Genomic DNA, 21,614 nt, shown 5'->3' on the forward strand with positions numbered 1-21,614 from the left:
GAAAAAAAAAAAAATGATACACAACCAATAAAGACACAAAATGATTTTCAACATCATTAGACACTAGGGAAATACAAATCAAACCCACAATGAGATACCACTTCAAAAAGTCAGATAATGGCATGAGAATGGAAGCATCTATGTGGTACAGCAGGTTAAGGATCCAGTGTTGATGCAGCTATGGTACATACTGCAACTGCAGTGCAGGTTCAGTTCTGGGCCGGGGAACTTCCACATGCTATGGATGCTGCCAAAAAAATAAAATAATACAAGGATGGCTAAAATCAGAAAGTCCTATAATATACAGGATGTGAAGCTGGCGGAGTAGAGGGACATGAAGCTCACCTCCTCCCACAAATAGATCAAAAATACATCTACATGTGGAATAGTTATCACAGAATACCTACTGAAAGCTGAAAGAAGCTTTCAAATAACCAAAGCTACAAAATAGACCCCCAGATAATGGGACAGGAAGAAGGAAAAAGGGAGAAAGGTAGGAATCAGGACAGGACCTGTACATCTCGGCAGGAGCTATGAAAAACGAATGACTCCCTCACGCTCCTTCACCATCTAGGAGGTCCGCCAAGGCAGACAGCGAGCTTCACAAAAGCTCCAGAAGAGAGTGCAGAAGCTAATCTGTGGCTCCATAGGGTATTGAGAGACCAGCACAATCTTTGCCATGTCATTGCACTTCTTAGCCCAAGAAACATGCCTCCCAAGACACACACCTACTGATGTGTGCAGCAGCTTGGTGCTGAAACTTGGGCTTCAGTGGACAGATCCAAGGAGAAGACTTGGTTTGGATGCATGGACACAGCCCAAAAGGCCTGGATGTAGCTCAGGCCACAAAGGGGGATGCATGCAGATAGAGCACTGGTCCATCATAGGAGTCCCACTGTCGACAAATGAAGAGAGGGGAATGGATCTGCCCTAACAGCCTCATTATCAGAGTGCTCACAGCAGGGTACAGCTCCAGTCACTGTGGGTTTTGTGAACTTTGTGGGCACACACAGACAGGGGGCTAAAATCTGAGCTGATTACCAGTGCTCCTGCAGCAGAGGCAGCCCCCCAAAACAGTAAACTTTATGGGCACTCACAGTGGGTGGCAGACAGCATCACAGAATAGCATGTACTGGCAGATACCTCCTGGGGAAAACATGCAGTGGCTCCTTTCCCAGAGAGAGAGCTCCAATTCCACCTACCTCACATTACAGATTAGAACTGGATCTGGGGGCTTCTATTCCAACAACAAGGGAGCAGACCCTGCCCTCAAAAGGGCTCTGACAACCAGAGGCAAAGAGGAGGACCCACCCAACACACAGTGCTGGCTCTGGTCTCCACAACACCAACACACCCCTTATCAAGGGAATAAGGGCCAGCACACCCTGAAGAAACATGTTGCAAGGATCTACACCAAAAACAGCCCTTGCACCAAAAACGTTGGACTCACAGTGTATACAGAGTCACTCCCATATAGAAACAGCCCTTCGAGGCCACAGACCAACGTGTTTCTCCTAAACTCACAGAATCAGAGAAATATAAACCACAAAAACACAGGCTCTGCATCTGTGATGTACACTGCAGCTTATGGCAATGCCAGATACTTAACCCACTGAGCAGGGCCAGAGCTCAAACCTGCATCCCTGTGGATACTAGTTGGGTTCTTAACCCACTGAGCCACAACAGGAACTCCAAGAAAGCCTATTGATAAAAATATAGATCACTGTAACAAGCAGCTAGAAACTATAAACAGCAGTCAATCAAAATTTGACACCTCAAGTGCTAATATAATAGCTGAGCTAAAGGCAATAAATAGCAACTAAATAATATAGAAGAATGAATAAGTGATCTGGAAGACAGAATAATGCAAATCATCTAATCAGAACAGAAGACAGAAAAACAAATAAAAAAATGAAAGCAACATATGAAACCTACTGGATAATATAAATCATAGAATCTATGCCTAATAGGATTTCCAGAAAAAGAAAGAGAAAAAGGAATCAAAATATGTATTTGAAGAAATTATGGCTGAAAACTTCCCAAATCTAAAGATGGAAACTGATATCCAGGTACAGGAAGCACAGTGGGTTCCAAGCAAAAAAAAAAAAAAAATCCAAAAAGACCCATACCAAGACATACCATAATTAAAACGGCAAAAATTAAAGAGAGGATTCCAAAGGCAGCAAGAGAAAAACAAAGCATCAGTTATAAGAGAACCCCCATAAGGCTATCACCTAATTTCTATACATAAACTTGGCAGGCCAGAAGGGACTAGCAAGATATATTTAACATGTGAAAGGGAAAAACTTTCAACCTATGATATTCTACCCAGCAAGATTATCATTTGGTATAGAAGAAGAAATAAAAGAATTCTCAAATTAGGAGTTCCCATTGTGGCACAGTGGAAATGAATTCAAGTAGGAACAATGAGGTTGAGGGTTCAATCCCCGGCCTCATTCAGTGGGTTACAGATCTGGCATTGCCATGAGTTGTGGTGTAGGTCATAGTCGTGGCTCAGATCCTGCATTGCTGTGGCTGTGGCACAGGCCAGCAGCTGTAGCTCCAATGTGACTCCTAGCCTGGGAACCTCCATATGCCTCAAATGCAACCCTAAAGGCAAAAAAAAAAAAAAAAAGAATTCTCAGATAAGCAAAAACTAAAAGAATACAGCAATACTAAATCTATCCTAAAAGAAATATTGAAAAGTGTTCTCTAAATAGAAAAGCAGCAAGACAGAAGTTCCCACTGTGGCTCAGAAGTAACAAGCCTGACTAGTACCCATGAGGATGTGGGTTTGATCCCTAGCCTCTCTCAGTGGGTTAAGGATCCAGTGTTGCCATGAGCTGTGGTGTAGGTTGAAGATGCAGCTCAGATCCTGAGTTGCTATGGCTGTGGTGTAGGCTGGCAGCTGTAGCTCCAGTCTGATCCCCAGCCTGGGAACTTCCATATGCTGTAGGTACAGCCCCAAAAACCAAAAAAAAAAGAGAGAGAGAGAGAGAAAAGAAAAGCAGCAAGAATCTACAGGAACGGGAAAAACCACAACAAGAAGGGCAAATATATAAAAAGACTGAAGATTACTTAAATAAGCATGTATATAGATTAAAAAAACAATAAAAAAATCTATGAAAGCAATTATAACTACAATGAACAGCAAAAGGATAAAGATGAAGATATAAAATAGGACATCAAAATCAGAAAAGGTGGGGGAAGGGAGTAAGAAGATGTAGATCTTTTAGAATGTGTTTGAGCTTATATGACTACCAGTCTAAAGAATGCAGTTATGGGTGAACATACTTGAAAACCAGGGTAACCACAAATCAAAAACATAAAATAGATTCACAAAACCAAAAAGAAAGGAACTCAAGCATATATAAAAGAAAACCATCAAACCACAGAAGCAAAAACAAAAAGAAGAAATACAAAATCAATTGAAAAGCAAGGCTTAAAAATGGCAATAAATACATACTTATCAATGCACTAAATGCTCCCATCAAAAGACACAGAGTGGCAAACTGAATAATAAAACAAGAACCTACAATATGTTGCCTAAAAGAAACTTAGTTTATGGTGAAAAACACGAAAAAAGATATTTTCATGCAGATGGAAATGACAAGAAAATGGGGGTAGCAATACTCATGTCAGACAAAATGGATTTTAAAACAAAGGCTGTAAAGAAAGACAAAAGACACTACATAATGGTAAAAAAAAAAAAAGGATCAATATAAGAAAAGGATATTACACTCATTAACATATATGCACTCAATATAGGAGCACCTCAATACATAAAACAAATACTAAAACAGACATAAAGAGAGAAACTGATGGGAATACAATAATAGTAGGAGACTTTAACACCCTAGTGAAATCAATGGACAGATCTTCTAGACAGAAAATCAATGAGGCAACAGAGATTCTAAATGATGCAATAGAATGGTTAGACTTAATTGATAGCTATAGGACACCACATCAAAAAAAAAAAGATATTCCTTTTCTTTCTTTTTTTTTTTTTTTTTTAGGACCACACCTTCAGGCATATGGAGGTCTATGGGTTGAATCTAGGGGTTGAATCAGAGCTGCACCTGCTGGCCTACGCCACAACCACAGCAACACGGGATCTGAGCAGCATCTGTGAACTACACCACAGCCCAAAGAAACACAGGGTCCTTAGCCCACTGAGCAAGGCCAGGGATTGAACTTGCATCCTCATGGATAATAGTCAGGTTCATTACTGGTGAGCCACAAAAGGAACTCCAGAATACACATTCTTTTCATGCGCACATGGAACAGTTTCTACAATGGAACAGATTATATACAAGGACACAAAACAAACCCAAACAAATTTAAGAGGACAGAAATTATTTCAAGCATCTTTTCAGACCACAATAGCATGAAACTAGAAATCAACCACAGTAAGAGAAATGAGACAAAAACAACTACATGGAGCTAAAAAATATGCTACTAAAAAAATAAACTGGTCAACAATGAAGTCAAAGAGGAAATTTAAAAATACCTCAAGGAGTTTCTGCTGTGGCTCAGAAGTAAAGAAACCAACTAGTATCAATGAGGACAGAGGTTCAACCCCTGGCCTCGCTTAGTGGGTTAAGGATCTGGTGTTGCTGTGAGCTGTGGTGTAGGCTGCAGATGCAGCTCGGATCCTGCATTGCTGTGGCTGTGGCATAGGCTAACAGCTGTAACTCTGCTTTCAACCCCTAGCCTGGGAACTTCCACATGCTGTGGGTGTGGCCATAAAAAGAAAAAAAAATTAAAAAATTAAAAAATAAAAATACCTCAATTTAAATGATAATAAAAACATAACCATACAAATGGAATGCAGCAAAAGCAGTCCTAAGAAAAAAGTTCATAGCAATCCAGGCCTTCCTCAAAAACAAGAAATCTTTAAACAACAATGTAATTTACCACCTAAAAGTATGAGAAAAAGAACAAAAACCTAAAATTAGAAAAGGAAGGAAATAATAAAGACCAGAGCAGAAATAAATAAAAGGGTTTTTTTTTTTTTTTGCTTTTTAGGGCCACACCTGCAGTATATGGAGGTTCCCAGACTACGGGTCCAATCAGAGCTGAAGCTTCTGGCCTACACCACAGCCACAGCAACACAGGATCTGAGCCACTTCTGCAACCTACACCACAGCTCATGGCAATGCTGGATCCTTAACCCACTGACAGAGGCCAAGGATTGAACCTGCGCCCTCATGGATGCTAATCAGATTCATTAACCAGTGAGACACAACAGGAACTCTGGGATTTAAATAAATAAATAAACAAACAAACAAACAAACAAACAAAACCAAGGGCTGGTTTTTTTAAATGATAAATAAAACTGACAAATCACCAGCCAGGTTCAATAAGAAGAAAAAAGAGAAAACCCAAATAAACAAAATAAGAAATGAAAGAGATGAAATAACAACATTGCAAAAATATAAAAAAAATCATAAGAAAATATTATGATGTTATATGACAACAAAATGAAAATCTAGAAGAAATGGACAAGTTTCTAGAAACATACAGCCTGCCAAAATTGAGTCAAGAAGCAACAGATAATTTGAACAGATCAATCACTAGAAGTTTCAGAATCTGTATTAAAAAACAAAACAAAACAAAACACTCTCTGCAAGCAAAAGTCCAGGACTAGATGTCTTCACTGGGGAATGTTTGTTGTACCAAACATACAAAGAACTTATACCTACCTTTCTCAAACTCTTCCAAAAGACTGAAGATGAAACACTTTCAAAGTCATTTTATGAAGCCACTATCACCCTGATGACAAAACTAGATAAAGACATACTGAAAAAGAAAATTATAGGCCAGTATCTTTTATGGCTATAAATTCAAAAATCCTCAACAAAATATTAGCAAACCAAACCCAACAACACATTAAAAAGGATCATATACCATGATCAAGCTGGATTCATTCCAGGATCAAAAGGATGGTTAAACATATGCAAATCAATCAATGGGATATCCTAAATCAACAAAAGAAAAGACAAAAACCACATGATCATCTCAATAAATTCAGAAAAAGTATCTGATAAAATTCAACATCCATTCATGATAAAAACTCACCAAAGTAGGTATATCTCAATATAATAAAAGTCATTTATCACAGCCAACATGAAAGCCTTCTCACTAAACTGTGGAACAAGACAAGAATCCCCACTCTAATCACTTCTAGTCAACATAGTACTGGAAGTCCTAGCCACAGCAATCAGACAAGAAAAAGAAACAAAAGGTACCCAAATTGGAAATGAAGAAGTAAAATTGTCATCATATGCAGATGACATAATACCCTAATTAAAAAACCCTAAGGATTCCACACAAAAACTATTAGGACTTATAAATGAATTCACTGAGGTAATAGAATATAAGATTAATATATAGAAATCTGTTGTATTTCTTTACACCAACAATGAAATATCAGAAAGAGAAAGTTAAAAAACCAATCCTGATTAAAAGAGCATCAAAACAAAATCCTAAGAAATAAAGTGAACCAAGAAGGTGAAAGAACTATATGCTAAGAACTAAAAAACATTGATAAGGAAAATCAAAGATGATTGAAGGAAATGGAAAGATATACCATGAACCAGGATTGGAAGAATTAATATTGTAAAAATGGTCATATTACACAAAGCAATTTATAGATTTCATGTGATCCCTATCAAATTATCTATGATATTTTCCATAGAACTAGAATAAATAATCATAAAATTTATATGGAACCACAAAAGACCCAGAATTGTCACAAACCACCCTGAGGAAAAAGAACAAAGGTAGAGGTATGGCCCTTCCAGACCTCAGACAATACTAAAAAGCTACTGTAATCAAAACAGCATGGTGGAGTTCCAACCATGGTGCAGTGGGATCAGCGGCATCTTGGAAGTGCTGGGACACAGGTGCAGGGCCCAGCCCAGTGGGTTTAGGATCCAGCTTTGCCGTAGCTGTGGCTTAGGGTGAAACTGCGGCTCAGATCTGATCTCTGGCCTGGGAACTCCATATGCTCTGAGGTGGCCAAAAACAAAACAAAACAAAACAAAAGATATGCTATTGCACAAAAAAAGACATGTAAATCAATACAACAGGAGAGAGCCCAGAAATAAACCAAGACACCTATGGTCAATTAATCTTCAACAAAGGAGGCAAGAATATACAGTGGAGAAAAGATGGTTCCTTTGGCAAGTGGTGTTAGGAAAGCAGGATGGCTGCATGTAAATCAATGAAGTTAGAACACTCCCTCACAAAATACAAAATAAACTTAAAATGATTTAAAAACTTAAATATAAGACCCGACACCATAAAATTCCTAGAAGAGAACACAGGCAAAGCATTCTCTGACATAAATCCCATGGTAATATTTTCTTAGATCAATTTCCCAAGGCAATAGAAATAAACAAATGCAAACTTATAAGCTAATCAATTTATAAGCTTTTGTACAGCAAAGGAAACTATAAACTAAATGAAAAGGCAACCTGAAGACTGGGAGAAAATATTGCAAATGATAAGACCAACAAGGGCCTAGTTTCCAAAATATACAAACAGCTCATACAACACGATATCAAAAAAACAAACAACCCAGTCAAAAAATTGGCACAAGACTGAATATACATTTTTCCAAAGATATACAGATGGCCAACAGCTACATGGAAAAATGATCCACATCACTAATTCTCAGAGAAATACAAGTCAAAACTACAATGAGGTACCACCTCACACCATTCAGAATAGCCATCATCTACAAATAACAAATGTTACAGAGGATGTGGAGAAAAGAGCACCATCCTATACTGCTGGTAGGAATGTAGATTGCTGCAGCCACTATGGAAAACATTATGGGGATTCCTTAAAAAAATAAAAATAAAACTATTATATAATGCAGCAATCCCACTTCTAAGGATATATCCACAAAAGATGAAAACTAATTGAAAAAAGATGCATTCACTCCAATATTCACAGTGACACTATTTACAGTAGCCAAGACAGGGAAGCAACTTAAATGTCCATCAACAGATGAACAGATAAAGAGGATATTATTTTATATATATATATTATTATATATAACATATATCAGATGTGATATATGTGCAGTGAAATATTACTCAGAATGAAATAATGTCACTGCAGAAATATGGATGGACCTAGATATTACCACACTGAGTGAAGTAAATCAGACAGAGAAGGACAAATATATGATATCACTTACATGCGGAATCTACAAAACAATATAAATGAACTTATTTACAGAACAGAAACAGACTTACAAACAGAAAACAAACTTATGGTTATCAAACAGAGTTGGGAGGGAGGGATAAATTAGGAGTATGGAATTAACAGATACACATTACCATATATAAAAGAGGTAAACAACAAGGATTTACTGTATATCACAGAGAACTATATTCAGCATCTTATAAAAACCTATAATGAAAAAGAATTTTTTTTGGCCTCACTAGGGGCAGGTGGAAGTTCCTGGACCAAGTTTGGAACCTGTGCCACAGCAGCAACCTGAGCCACAGCAGTAACAATGCTGGTTCCTTAACTCTCTGTGTCACAAGGGAATTCCCAAGAATTTTTTTAAGGATCTATATATACACACACACACACACACACACATCTATGTTATATACATGTGTGCAGTATACCCGAAACTAACACAGTATTATAAATCAACTATACTTCAATTTTAAAAAAGGAGAAACTTTTTTAGAAGTCACATAATAACAAGCATCATTGAGGTTGTGGAGAAACTGGAGCCATCATACACTGCTAGCAGAAATATAAAATGGTACAGATGCCTTGGAAAATAATCCAGCAATTTCTCAAACAGTTAAACATACCATATGACTCAGCAATTCCAATCCTAGGTATACACCCAAGAGAAATGCGAAGATATATCTATCCAGGGAGTTCCTGTCGTGGTTCAGTGGTAATGAACCTGACTAGTATCCATGGGGACACGCGTTTGCTGGCCTTGCTCAGTGGGTTAAGGATCTGTCATTGCCATGAGCTGTGGCGTAGGTCACAGACGCTGCTCGAATCCCACATTGCTGTAGCTGTGGCATAGGCCAGCAGCTACAGCTTCAATTTGACCCCTAGCCTGGGAATGTCCATATGCCGGGGCACAGCCCTAAAAGGCAAAAAAAAAGATGTATCTATTCAAACACTTGTTCATAAATATCTATAGCATCATTATTCATAACAGCCAAAAGGTGGAAACAATCAAAATGTCCATCAACTGATGGGTAAATAAATGTGATACATCCATACAATGGACTACTAGTCAGCAATGAAAAGAAAGGAAATACTGACACATGCTACAACTTGGATCATTCTTAAAAATATTATGCCAACTGAAAAAAAAAAAAAAACAGTCACAAAGGACCACATATTATATGATCCCATTTATATGAAATGTTCAGAATAAGCAAATCTATAGACTGAAAGTAGATTAGTGGTTGCTTGGTACTAGGGAGGGACGTAAAGGGGTGAGAGCTAAAGTAGACAAGGTTTCATCTCAAGGTAATGAAAATACTCTAAAATTGATATAGCATTGGTTGCATATATCTGTGATTACACTATACACTTGAAATAGGTAAACTGTATGGTAAATTATATCACATTGAAACTGTTACAAAAACCAAACAAACCACTATGAGGAAAATCATAGCTTTCTTAAAAACATCATTTAAATCGAGGTCCATTCAATGACCTGAAAATACTCTTTTCAAAGTAAACCAAAGGCAAACAAATAGGATTTTTACTGTTAAACCTCCCCTATACTACTTGTTGCAAAGTTGCTACAAATTCTTATGCTTCACTCCCTCTCCATTTAAAAAAGGGGAAGGAGAGAAAGAGATTTAATATTTAATGTATGCAATGTCCAATATTGCGCATTCTTAATTTAACTTAATAATCGCATTTACCTCTATTTTATAAATGGGAATACACAAGCAGAGAAGTAAAGCTATTTGCCTGAGGCCACAAATGTATAAGGGGCTGGAGATGTGAATTCAAGTTTTTCTGATCCCAGATCCTAGGCTCTTCTCACTCAAACATGCCAAACCACCTCCCTTTTCTAGCTTCTTGTTCTCGAAGTTCTTCAAGTTAAACTGTGAGCAACAAACACACTTACTTGGCAAGGCAAGAAGGCCAATGTAAGTCTGCAGCTTCTCAAACACAGCTGTCATCTTTTTCATGTCCTGAGACAGCTCTAGATTCCTGGCTCGTAATGCAGACGTGCAAAGGGAAGCTTCACATTCTTCTTCTAAACTAGGAATGAGCAGATTTTATAAAAGTGAGCATCCTGAATGATTTTCAATTAGCTGTAATAAACCATCTAAATTCTCAAACATCTACATTCAAGAAGAGAATTTATTTAAAAAAGGAATGTGACTCCATTTTTTTATACTCTAATACATACACCTGCATGCTACAAATGCCAATGCAGCAACAGACAACTAAACTGGAAGAAAAGATAAAGGCAGGTGCCTTCTACTCTGAGAGTAGCACAAAAATGTATCCTTAAAAGTGTTTTTCAAGAAAAAAAATATTTCACACACTGAATTTCTAAAGAGAATAAACAGGAACTAGAGAGAATCGTTAAAGAAACTTTTTCAGTGTATGTAGTTTCAAAAGTCAGAGGAAAAAAAATCTATAGGCTCAATGTAAAAGTAAACACTTAACATTCATAAAATACATTTTATCATTTTCAATTTTAAGTGGTACTTGGAAGAAATTATAAGGTTAAAAAAAAACTACATAGACTCAATAGCGTCTGTTTAAAATGTAGGTAGGAGTTCCCATCATGCTGTAGTTGAAACGAATCTGACTAGGAACCATAAGGTTGCAGGTTCGATCCCTGGCCTCGCTCAGTGGGTTAAGGATCCAGTGTTGAGCTGTAGTGGATCACAGATGCGGCTCAGATCTGGCATTGCTGTGGCTGTGGTGTAGGCTGGCAGCTATAGCTCCAATTAGACCCCTAGCTTGGGAACCTCCACATGCCACAGGGGCGGCCTTAAAAAGACGGAAGACAAAAAAAAAAAATAGTGTAAGTAATCAAGTAAAATGCTTTTCACACAAGGCTAGAAAAGTTATTAGCACAAGAATAATAATTATGTCCATTCCCTTGACCTTGCCACTTCTCCCCTTCTATTCATTTACAGCAGATAGCTTCATTCAACAGTAAGCTCACCTACTACTAATGAACATGTCATCTTGTCAGCTAAAGTGGTATTTAAACCAATGACCAAAAAATTGCCTAAAAACATAAATACCTGATAAGGTAGGGCTGAAAGCATATCGGACAGAACATTCTGAGAATAGGAATCTTAGATCAAGAAAGGACCTTATCCAGTGTTTCTAAAAATGTAATAATGGAGTACCTGTTGTGGCTTAGCAGTAACGAACCCAACTAGTATCTGTGAGGAAGTGGGTTTGATCACTGGCCCTGCTCAGTGGGTTAAGTATCTGGTGTTGCCATGAGATGTGGTATAGGTCACAGACACAGCTCAGATCCTACATTGCCATGGCTGTAGTTCAGGCCAGCAGCTGCAGTTCTGATTCGACCCCTAGCCTGGGAATTTCCATATGTAATGGGTGCGGCCCTCAAAAAGATGAAAATAAAAACGTAACAGTGAAAAATAAATTAAGATAAAATAAAAATGTAAATGTAACTGGTCCAAGTAGTAAATACCACTTTTGCAATGGCTCTTAAATAGGTTCTTTTTAACATAGGCCAAACCAATAAAGTATATTCAATTTAATGTTAAATCTCTAGAGTCAACTTTCAAAAAAACTTTAATGATACTGAACTAAAAACATTTAAGGATCTGGGGGTCAAGCCACAGCCACTGCAGAAGCAACACCGCATAGTTATGCTGCAAGCCACACAGAAAGTCCCATTTAAGGATCTAAATGAAACTGTAATTTATAATTATTAGTTTAAGTCATAATTCCCTAATCTCTAAATGTTGTCATATGCACAAATCATAGAATTCAGTTACTAAAATATTTCATTAGGTTGGCATTAGGTAATAAGATAGCTCTTAACACATTAATTTTTAATAATAAAATTTCATATTTTCGAGAAGCTAAAACTTACTACTTTTATGTGATAAGGACTTAAAATTATAATTACTTGAATATTTTCAATATCTCTAAGTTATTCACCTACATAGTTCCTAAGCCTTATTTTGCAATATACTATAATACATATATGTTTTTATTCCTCTTTATGTTCCAGTTGTATTTTTTTTTTTTTTTGGCCAGGCCTGTGGCATACAGAAGTTCCCAGGCCAGGGATAAAACCCAAGCCATAGCAGTAAATCAAGCCACAGCCATGACAACATTGAGTCCTTAACCACTTATCCACCAGGGAATTCCCCATTTTTTAAAGACTAAATCTTAGGATAAAAAGATTTAGATGAACTAGAAGGCTTGGAGACCTGGTTTTAGACTAAAAGGATCAAAATGTACAAGCAATATTCTCAAATTTTCAGTTACAAAAAATTTTCTCTTGTCTTTCCAGAAATACTTAAGATGGAATATTTAATGTTACTAAATGACATATCCTATGAGGGCTGGAGTATGTAAATGAAGTTTTTACTTTATAACTTAAATGAATCACCAATAATAAAAACAATGATATATTATTTCAGAGAAACCTAAGGATTACAGATTCACTATAAAGGCTATTATAATCCCCATCTAGATGTTTATAGTAAAAAGATAATAAAAACTCCAAACTGAAATCTTTCAATAAATGTGTCATTCACAATCAATAAAAATACTGGTTCATTCTCCATTATGTGGTTATAGCAGTAATCACAGTGCAAAATCACTGAGAAAACATTAGCCAACAAACTACAGTTCAATTTTCTTAACTATAAGCCTGTGCTGCTCAAGTCATGATTTTGTTCCTTCTTCACAAAAGTCCCAATTGGCTGTGGTGCAGAAAGGTCAAGTAGATCACAAGAAGCACATGACTGCTTTATTAACTTCTGCACTGCTCAGATGACACCTCACAATTCCCCAAGCTCCCTGGCCTGGAGGAGTAAGTACCTTTTTAACTGATATGGAAGAATCTTCCTAAGAAAACATATGTAAGAGGTTAAATGCTCTGAAAAAGTTTTCAATTTCACAGTTGTCTCCTGGAAAAGAAAAACAATTTCAAGGTTAATAGTGTCATTTGAAAAAGAAGAGTTTCCATTTCCAGAGGTAAAACATAGAAGAAGATTACCAGGACAGTCACAGTATCCTCCGTGATACTTTCAAATAAATGAACCATTCCTTCCTCAAGAGGGCGGACGTAGGACGCATTTTCATGAAGATACTGTGAGAACTAAACAGAAGGAAAAGAGTGAGTTAAATTTCTGGAAAATAAACACTATCAAAATATTTGTAGGTGTTCCCTATGTGGCTCAGTGGTAACGAACCCAACTAGTACCCATGAGGACACAGGTTCAATCCCTGGCCTTACTCAGTGGGTTGAGGATCCTGCGTTGATGTCAGCTGCAGTGTAGGTTGCAGACGCAGCTTGGATCCCGTGTTGCCATGGCTGTGGTGTAGGCCAGCAGCTACAGCTCCAATTCAACCCCTAACCTGGGAACTTCCATGTGCTGCAGGTGCAGCCCTAAAAAAAACACCGAGAAAAAAAATTATATATGTGTGTGTGTGTGTGTGTATGTATATATATATATATATATATATGTATTTGTAAATGGACCCACTGAGTTATAAATCTGAATTCTTTTGCTAACTTTTTTGGGGAAATTTAGCTTTTATACAGAGCTCCCCTCTAACAATTCCAGACACTATCTCCAAGTCCCCATTCAATTGCAAAAGGACAAACTAGAAAAAGGATGACATAATTAAGAACCAGGCATGTGAGCAAAAGGGGAGGGTTCACTATTTTACAACTGAGCATCAACAGGCCTTCTTCCCTAAACAATTGCTTCTCCACAGGGGTCTCAGATTAAAAAAAAGAAAAAAAAAAGATTTGGTAATCAAAACTGTACGACACAGATTTTTGTGTTATAGAACTCATTTTTCAGAAACAAGACTTTTGATGGAGTTCCTGTTGTGGCTCAGCAGTAACGAACTTGACTAGTAAACCCTGAGGATCGTGGGTTCAATCCCTGGCCTCGCTCAGTGGGTAAGAATCCAGTGTTGTGAGTTGTGGTGTAGATCACAGACACTGCTCATATCCCACATTGCTGTGACTGTTGCATAGGCTGTCAGCTGCAGCTGTGATTTGACCCCTAGCCTGGGAAATTCCATATGCCGTTGGAGTGGCCCTAAAAAGACAAAAAGACAAAAAGAAAAAGAAAAACAAGGCTTTGGAGGACAGCATATTTTTACTGTACACAATGTTCAAGCTTAGCAAATTCCAGGAATATAATTAGCATTAAAATGAGACTATAAAAACTTTTATAACTGTCATGGATACTATAATAATTACAAAGGAGTAATCCAGTATGGAGAATAAATTCAGAAAAAGATTCCCCAGGCAATTAGACAATTTAGAAGCAAGAAGCCAATTCTTCACTTGTGACATACCTCAGTTCTCTAAGTACTGTATAATGGATCAAATTTCAATTTCTCAATATAGAAATATAAGATCTCATTTTGCAGAAATGTGATTCAACTGACCCTACCTCAAACTACTGAGATACATGGCCCTGGGAAACTCAACCTCTTTGATCTGTGATCTTTAGAGCTGTAAAATAAGTTGAACTCTAAGCTCAAAGGTATAAATACCTAGTATATGAGTCTATGAACAAGTCTAAACAATCACTTTGGTTCTCTTTCAACAAACTCTTTCTGAATCTTCAGTAATAGAGGCTTATTAAGAAAATCACATTGGGCCTTTCAGAGGCCAAAGCACCAAAAGTAAAATATCAAAAAAAAAGCATGAATTCTTCTAAGTAATGAAATGTTTCTGTTAAGATTAACATACTTGATTCTCACTGCATGGGCATAACATGGAAATAAGCTAAAATAAAATAATGGACAAAGAACCAGTAGGTGAAAATGGTTTTTATATTATAGGTAGTATAAAATGAAACTACATTAAAATGCTGCAGTTCCATTTTCCTTACCCAGGTCATCTGAAAGCTTTTTCCCAAAGTGATATTAAAGAGCATTTCAAAGGCCCAAAGTTTAATGTTTATCAACTTCAAAAGATCTGGGGTGTCAGCTGAAAATTGATGAAAACCAAGCACCTGCTGAGGGCCTCCTGTGTGCAAGGCAGCATGATGATGAAGGTAAGAGCTAACCTTTATTGAGTACTTACATGTGCCAAGCTCTGTTCTTAGTGTTGTACAAGTATTATCTCATTTAATCCTCAAACATACACACCTATGACTGGGTAATACATCCTCCATTTTCAAAATGCATAGAGAGCTTAAATAAACTGCCTGGGGGACACAGAAAGTGGCAGAAATATGACTCCGGTATCACTCTAAGCCTTTGCTATACTAATAGGCACTTACAAGATCAGTGGACATAAGCACTATTCAATACTGCACGACGCACAAAAAAGCAGCAAAGCTGAGGAGAAGAATCAGCTAAGTAGAGAGTAGCATGACCCCGTTCAGACCGCCACGTTATGGGGCACTCAGAGCACACCTAAAGCAAGCCCCCTAACTTCCTCCCTTTGAGATGGCCCCAGTGATCTCTGCACCTCCTGCTGTCCTTGGCTTTGAGAAATACCCTGGCACAATGCGTCAGGGTTGATCTGTGTGACTAGTACAACATGCCAGAAGTGGTGAGATGTGACCACGTCCACACTCCATTAACTTTCCTACTCCATGGTTTTGCCCACTTCTTACCCTCTTGTGGGGGAAAAAAATACCGAAACACTTCTCTCCTATTCAAATCATGCTCATTTTTCTTTTCTCTCTTTTTTTAAAATTTTTTATTATAGTTGATTTACATTGTTCTGTCAATTTCTGCTATACAGCAAAGTGACCCTGTCATACATCTATTTACACTCTCTTTCCCATATTATCTTTCATCATGTTTCATCACAAGTGATTGGATACAACTGCCTGTGCTAAATAAAACCAGGACCTTACTGTCCACCCATTCTAAATGTAACAGTTTGCATCTATTAACCTCGAACTCATGATCATTTTTCAAAGCCCAGTTGCCAAAGAATCTTTCCAAATACTAGCAACAGCAATCTCCCCTCCTTGATGACCACATATCTCTTAATGCCCACACCATTCATTCGCACTAAGGTCTTTTAACAACTCCCTTACTATTTCATTTCTTAAGAATTTCTGTGTTTGCCATGGAAGGTAAATACTATGACTTATAACAAGTCTCCATGTTTGTCCAGGGCAGACAAATGGTATCCTGAGTTAAATGTACCTTCTGATTCAATGGAGATATAGTGTCGATGGCAGAATCAATAGGAAAAATCTGAATCCTCTGTTCTGTATAGGTGTGAAAGTTCAGAAGAGCCTTGACAAGATCTTGAACAAAAGCCAGGGCCTGCCCAGCAATATCCCGCATCCTCAGCTTTAAAATGAAAAGGACACAGTTAAAGTCAACTATTGAGTTATACCCAAACAACTATTAAGTCTGCTTTTGGAGAAAACATTTGCATTCCAGTATAATTATTCCTTAATTTAAATTCATTGCTCCCACTTAGATTTTAATATAACCATCTAAGTAAATTAGAAAGCTGCCAGTTTTGGCAAATATACCTCTTCCACTTAATTTAGACTGTTTTAAGTCCACCAACCCAAAAGAAAGGCACGACTCACAAAATCAGTGCATCCCACAATTCAGTTCTAATGCTTTCGGACAAGAGAGACAGCAAAAAAATCTATATTATTTACAAATTCAAAAAACAGCAAGTTACATAATTGTAAAAAATGTATGCAAAAGAAAGCAGAAGTTAAATGCACCAAACAGAGGCCCAAACAACTAATTCGAGTTTCTGAAAAGTTTAACACACACTGTTGGAAATAAAAACTTTGTCTTTACCTGATGTCTCCTATTGTGGATTGGCACGTTCAGAGCATTATACCGACTATATTCTACAAAATAAAAACGGATGTCCATTAAGTCAGTTTACATTTACGGAAAAATAGTTGAGCGGAGAAATAATAAATGCTCTGCAGCAAAATCAGCTTTATACAAGATTTTAAGATGATCAAAGTCACAAACATGATATAGGAGAATAACAGAATTTAAACAGAATCAGTTGTTTCTCAGATGAAGTAATATTTCCAATTTTTTTTTAAACTTTCAGCTACAAAAAAAAACCAACCTGTGTTTCTGCTTCTAAAACTCATTTCAAAAATTCCCTTAGGGTCCATCAAGCTTACTCTAACAGGCTCCTAATATTCTTGCCATCTTCTGTCATTCTTCCTGTTAAAATAACCCTGAACACAGCTGCCACACTAACCATCCAAAAATGCCTGCGTTTTCATGACACTACAATATTGGAAAAGCCATCTGCCATTGTTGATTCCAATGACTCAACACTAATTTTTCTGGGTGGTTCCACATCTTTTTCACAATTCTCCTCTCAAGTCTACCCTGGAGTCTGGCATTGACTCTGACGGCTTCCCAAAACTTGGCCACACACTTCCTCAACCTCCACATTTTAATGACCTTCATCTTTACGAATCCCTGCACAACTCTCCAACCACTCCAACCTTCCCCGTGTCAAAGGTGACTCTGAAAGTTCTTATGCCATTTTTATCCAATTCTCTTATGACTCCGTTTCTATTAAATCAGCTACATACTGCCAGCTTGGTCTCCCGTCCATTAACATCTATTCTCCTATCAGCCCTCTTCTGGCCTAATTCAAGGTGTTGGGGCTGTGGGCATGGCGGAGGGGTGCTCAGAGAATTAGGGATGCTCTGAGTAAAGGGGGTGAAGTCACTGTGGGCATAAACGCGTGACAACAGATACTCTTTTTCTAATGAGGTAATTTTGAAGGTATAAGAAGGAGGGTCCTGAGGGGGTCAGAAGGAGCAGTTCCTAGGAGCCTGGGAGAAGGTTCACTGAGGAAAGGCTGTGTGAAGCCACAGACTCTGGAATGAAGGGTTCTTGCCAGAACCCCTTGTGCTTTGGCTCTGGTCTTCTTGGCATTGTAGGGGGAGGCCACCCATCCATGGGGCACAGGCAGCAAGGGGGAATGGTGTTGGGGGCTCAAAGTGGAAAAGGTTTGGAGTCCAGGTTATGGGAAGTGTGATAGAGACACAGTAATGAAATCACAGAGTGCTCTATAATGCCGAAGGGACTGGGGTGGAGAGGTGCAGGGAAATGGGATGAGGCAGGAAGGCAGAGAAGAGGGTGTTCAACCTGGTGTTGCTGGTCCTTCTGTGCATTGCCGTGGAGAGCTGAGGGGGCCAATGACAGGAAAGGCCCCCATGCACACAACCTCTCCTTTTACTCTGCTATAGCGCTCAGCTCTCCTTCTTTCCTTCAAAAAGTAGCATGTCTCTGCCTGTTTCCTCAGCATCCATGAAGAGGTACTTCATGGAATAACTCAGCTTATATTTTAGATATTTCTCTATCTTATCTCTCTCCTACTGGACTATAAATTCCTTAAGAGTAGAGATTTTTATCTTTTTTGCATTTCTGCATCTCCTACGCTCCCCACCCCTCTAGACTTTCAGCAAATGATCCCTAAATATTTCAGAACTAAAAGTAGTAACCTACTTGTGACATGCTAAGGACCTAAAATAGGGTAACAACTAGTATTGGAAAAGAAGGGATACACCCAAAGAGATTCAGAAGGAAATTATAGAATCTGATGACTAACTGATATGAGGATTAAGGAGAAAATGGAAGGCCAAGGTTTCAAGTCTAGGGGATCAAAGTATGCTGGTGCTATTTACATTAATGTAAAGAGGAGTAACAGGTGTTGTTTTCACAGGAATTTAGGTTTTTGATATATAATGGCATATGTTGATTTTAATGTTAGATCAAACTGCTATTTTCCTTTGGTGTCTTTTCTTTCCTCTTTTTTTAGGTCTTCCCTAAGAAAAATGGAGACGAAATCAAAGATTAACTTCAATTATATAATTGTAAAAAAGGAAATGTGTACTGATTTGAATTTAAATTTCTGAATTCAAAAAATTAAGTGCTTTCCTTGCCTTCAAGGTTTTAATCTAATACTTGTCTAAAGGTTACAAATGTGATACCCATTATACATGTAAATTGATGGGGTTTTTTTAAGCTCTTTTGCTGCTCTCAGCTGTGGAAATTACTACCCATTCCAGGATGAGCAGGAAGCAGGGCTTACCCAAGTCAGCTGCCTAACTATCCCTGGGGATTGTCCAAAGGGCAGGCAATACCAGGCTAAGAAGATTCACCTCCACCCCATTCCTGTACTCCTTTCCCATCTTGCTGCCCACCATGACCAACTTTTCTTGTACAAACATTCAAGTACTTATGCGCAGGAGGGTTTTCACCTTGGGATATGCTAAATACATGCAATTAAAAATTGTGGCTTTGAGCTTTTTCCAAGAAGCTTAGCTTTGGAATAGTTACATGACAACTGAAAATATCCCTATGAAACATGAGGGCCAAAGCTGATCAAAAGGACAAAAAGCAACCTCTGCTAGGCCAATGAGGGTTTCTGCCAAATAGATTCGAAATTATTTTAATTAGTTGGCTATCACAAAAAGGTTCAGAGTTGCGAACAGTGGAAAACTGTACATAATACCTACTTGTATCGTTAAAAGGTACTTTTTCATTGATGATTGATAAGGATTCTTCTAATCTACCTGACAAATCTTCATGAAGATTCTTTAACTGTAACTGACTGAAAGAAAAAATACAAAACCACATTATCGACAGACAGTGGATCATCATTTACTTGTTACCGCAACAGCTGGTATCAGGCACTCAGAGAATCGTGCCTGACATCCGGGATACTCTTGGTAGTAGAGAGGTGTTAAAAAAACAAACAAACAAACAATGAAGATAAGAAAAATATTAAGCTTTGATTCTAAAGCTCTTGAGACTCCTGATGAATGATGGAAGTTTGGAAGACTTTATCATGGTCCCAATATTCCATACAATCTTAAGTTTATCTCCTCAAGCTCAAAGTAACCTCAGAGCCATTTCAAAATTGTATATTTTATCTTTATAACACATAAATATTTGTTCAAGCATTATGATAAAGTTTTTTGGTATTTGTTAGTTTTGCTTTTTAGGGACACTCCTGTGGCACATGGAAGTTCCCAGGCTGGGGTCAAATTGAAGCTGCAGCTGCCAGCCTACACCATAGCTCATGGCAATGCCAGATCCTTAACCCACTAGGTAAGGGATCAAACCCGCATCCTCATGGATACTAGTCGGGTTCGTTACCACTGAGCCACAAAGAGAACTTCTTTGATAAAAGTTTTTTAAGTATTATATCTATTTTTCCCTTCCTTGAGCTCAAAACCTGACAATTTTTGTTTTGAACACAGGTATACATCTAAACCAAGCATGTAATTCTACCAATGCAACTAAAGTGAAGAAATTCGCTTGACTGATCCTATTAAAACCTAAAATATGCCATTTATCAAATAAACATTAGTGCATGCTCTTATCACGTAGAGATAAGGAATGTTTTAATTTAAAATGTAGATATCTCCAAATTAGATCACAAAATCTGTTTTATTTGAAATGTACTGTTAGAGGGTTGATACTGCAATCATTAGTCAGTTTTCCCACCTGGAACTGACTAGAAGGCGTTGTTCTCTTCAGAGTGGTCTGAAACAGAAAGGGTCTAGTTCTCAGCACAGGAGCCCCAGAATGCCACCTGCCACAGCCCAAAACATCTGCAGGCAGAGGACTAATGCACAAGCTACTCTCCGAAGAATTCACTGAGTCCCAAGATAACAGAAATGAAAAGGACCCTGGAGATTACCTACTCCTGTCTCATTGCAAATGTGAGAAAATTAAGACAGAGGAGCTACTAAACCAAAACTCAGGTCTTCTGATTCTCACTTCAGGGCCCCCTGAATTCACGTCTCCACATACCATTCTTCAGTCCGAAGCCGACAATCCTTGGCCTCCTTTTCTAGGGTCTGAGATTTCACCTGAATTTTAGAAGGAAAAGAAAAGCAGAGCGCTCAGGCTACAGTTGGGAGCCCATTGAGGAGATGCTGCAGGCATCACCCTGAACAGCTAACTTTTGTTCTATAAAGTGCACAGGAGACTAACAAAAGCCTGGACTATTTCCTAACGTGCTCTCACCAACAGTGGGACTTACTTCTAGCTTAGCCTTGTCGTTCTGCAGCTTCTCGATGGTTTCCATGTACTTCCGTGTCAGGCCATCAACCACGGCTTGGTGCTGGGCTGCCTCCATCTCCAGAGTGGCCAACCGACTCCTCAGCTCTGCTTCCACATGCTTGTGCTGCTCATCAGCTTCAAAAAACTGAAAAGAAAAGATGTTCTCTTCTCAAAATATCCTAATACATACAAATGAAGAGAAAATTGTAGTGACTGAGCACTGAGCAACTTCTGTAAGGTTCCATATGCTCACTATGTAAAACCCACATAGACATGATCTCAGTGGATCCCCACAGTAGCTCAGAGGTAATGCAACTGTAGATCCTCCTTTATAGATGGGGAAACTGAAGGAA

The 21,614-nt window shown here is 38.1% G+C and overlaps 1 protein-coding gene across 2 annotated transcripts in view; it reads right to left on the bottom strand.

Moving 5' to 3' along the window:
* PPP1R21 (protein phosphatase 1 regulatory subunit 21) overlaps positions 1-21,614 on the bottom strand; it is a 71,202-nt gene that overhangs the window by 30,680 nt on the left and 18,908 nt on the right. For both annotated transcript variants that reach the window (XM_047782120.1, XM_047782121.1), the window contains exons 5-12: positions 21,242-21,406; positions 21,010-21,068; positions 19,707-19,801; positions 17,005-17,057; positions 16,384-16,533; positions 13,247-13,348; positions 13,069-13,157; positions 10,142-10,278 (exon numbers count right to left, since the gene is read on the bottom strand). In XM_047782120.1, coding sequence (XP_047638076.1) covers positions 10,142-10,278; positions 13,069-13,157; positions 13,247-13,348; positions 16,384-16,533; positions 17,005-17,057; positions 19,707-19,801; positions 21,010-21,068; positions 21,242-21,406 — 850 coding nt within the window. The remainder of the gene's footprint in view (positions 1-10,141; positions 10,279-13,068; positions 13,158-13,246; positions 13,349-16,383; positions 16,534-17,004; positions 17,058-19,706; positions 19,802-21,009; positions 21,069-21,241; positions 21,407-21,614) is intronic.

Source organism: Phacochoerus africanus, chromosome 5 (genome assembly GCF_016906955.1).
Source record: "Phacochoerus africanus isolate WHEZ1 chromosome 5, ROS_Pafr_v1, whole genome shotgun sequence".
NCBI lineage: Eukaryota > Metazoa > Chordata > Mammalia > Artiodactyla > Suidae > Phacochoerus > Phacochoerus africanus.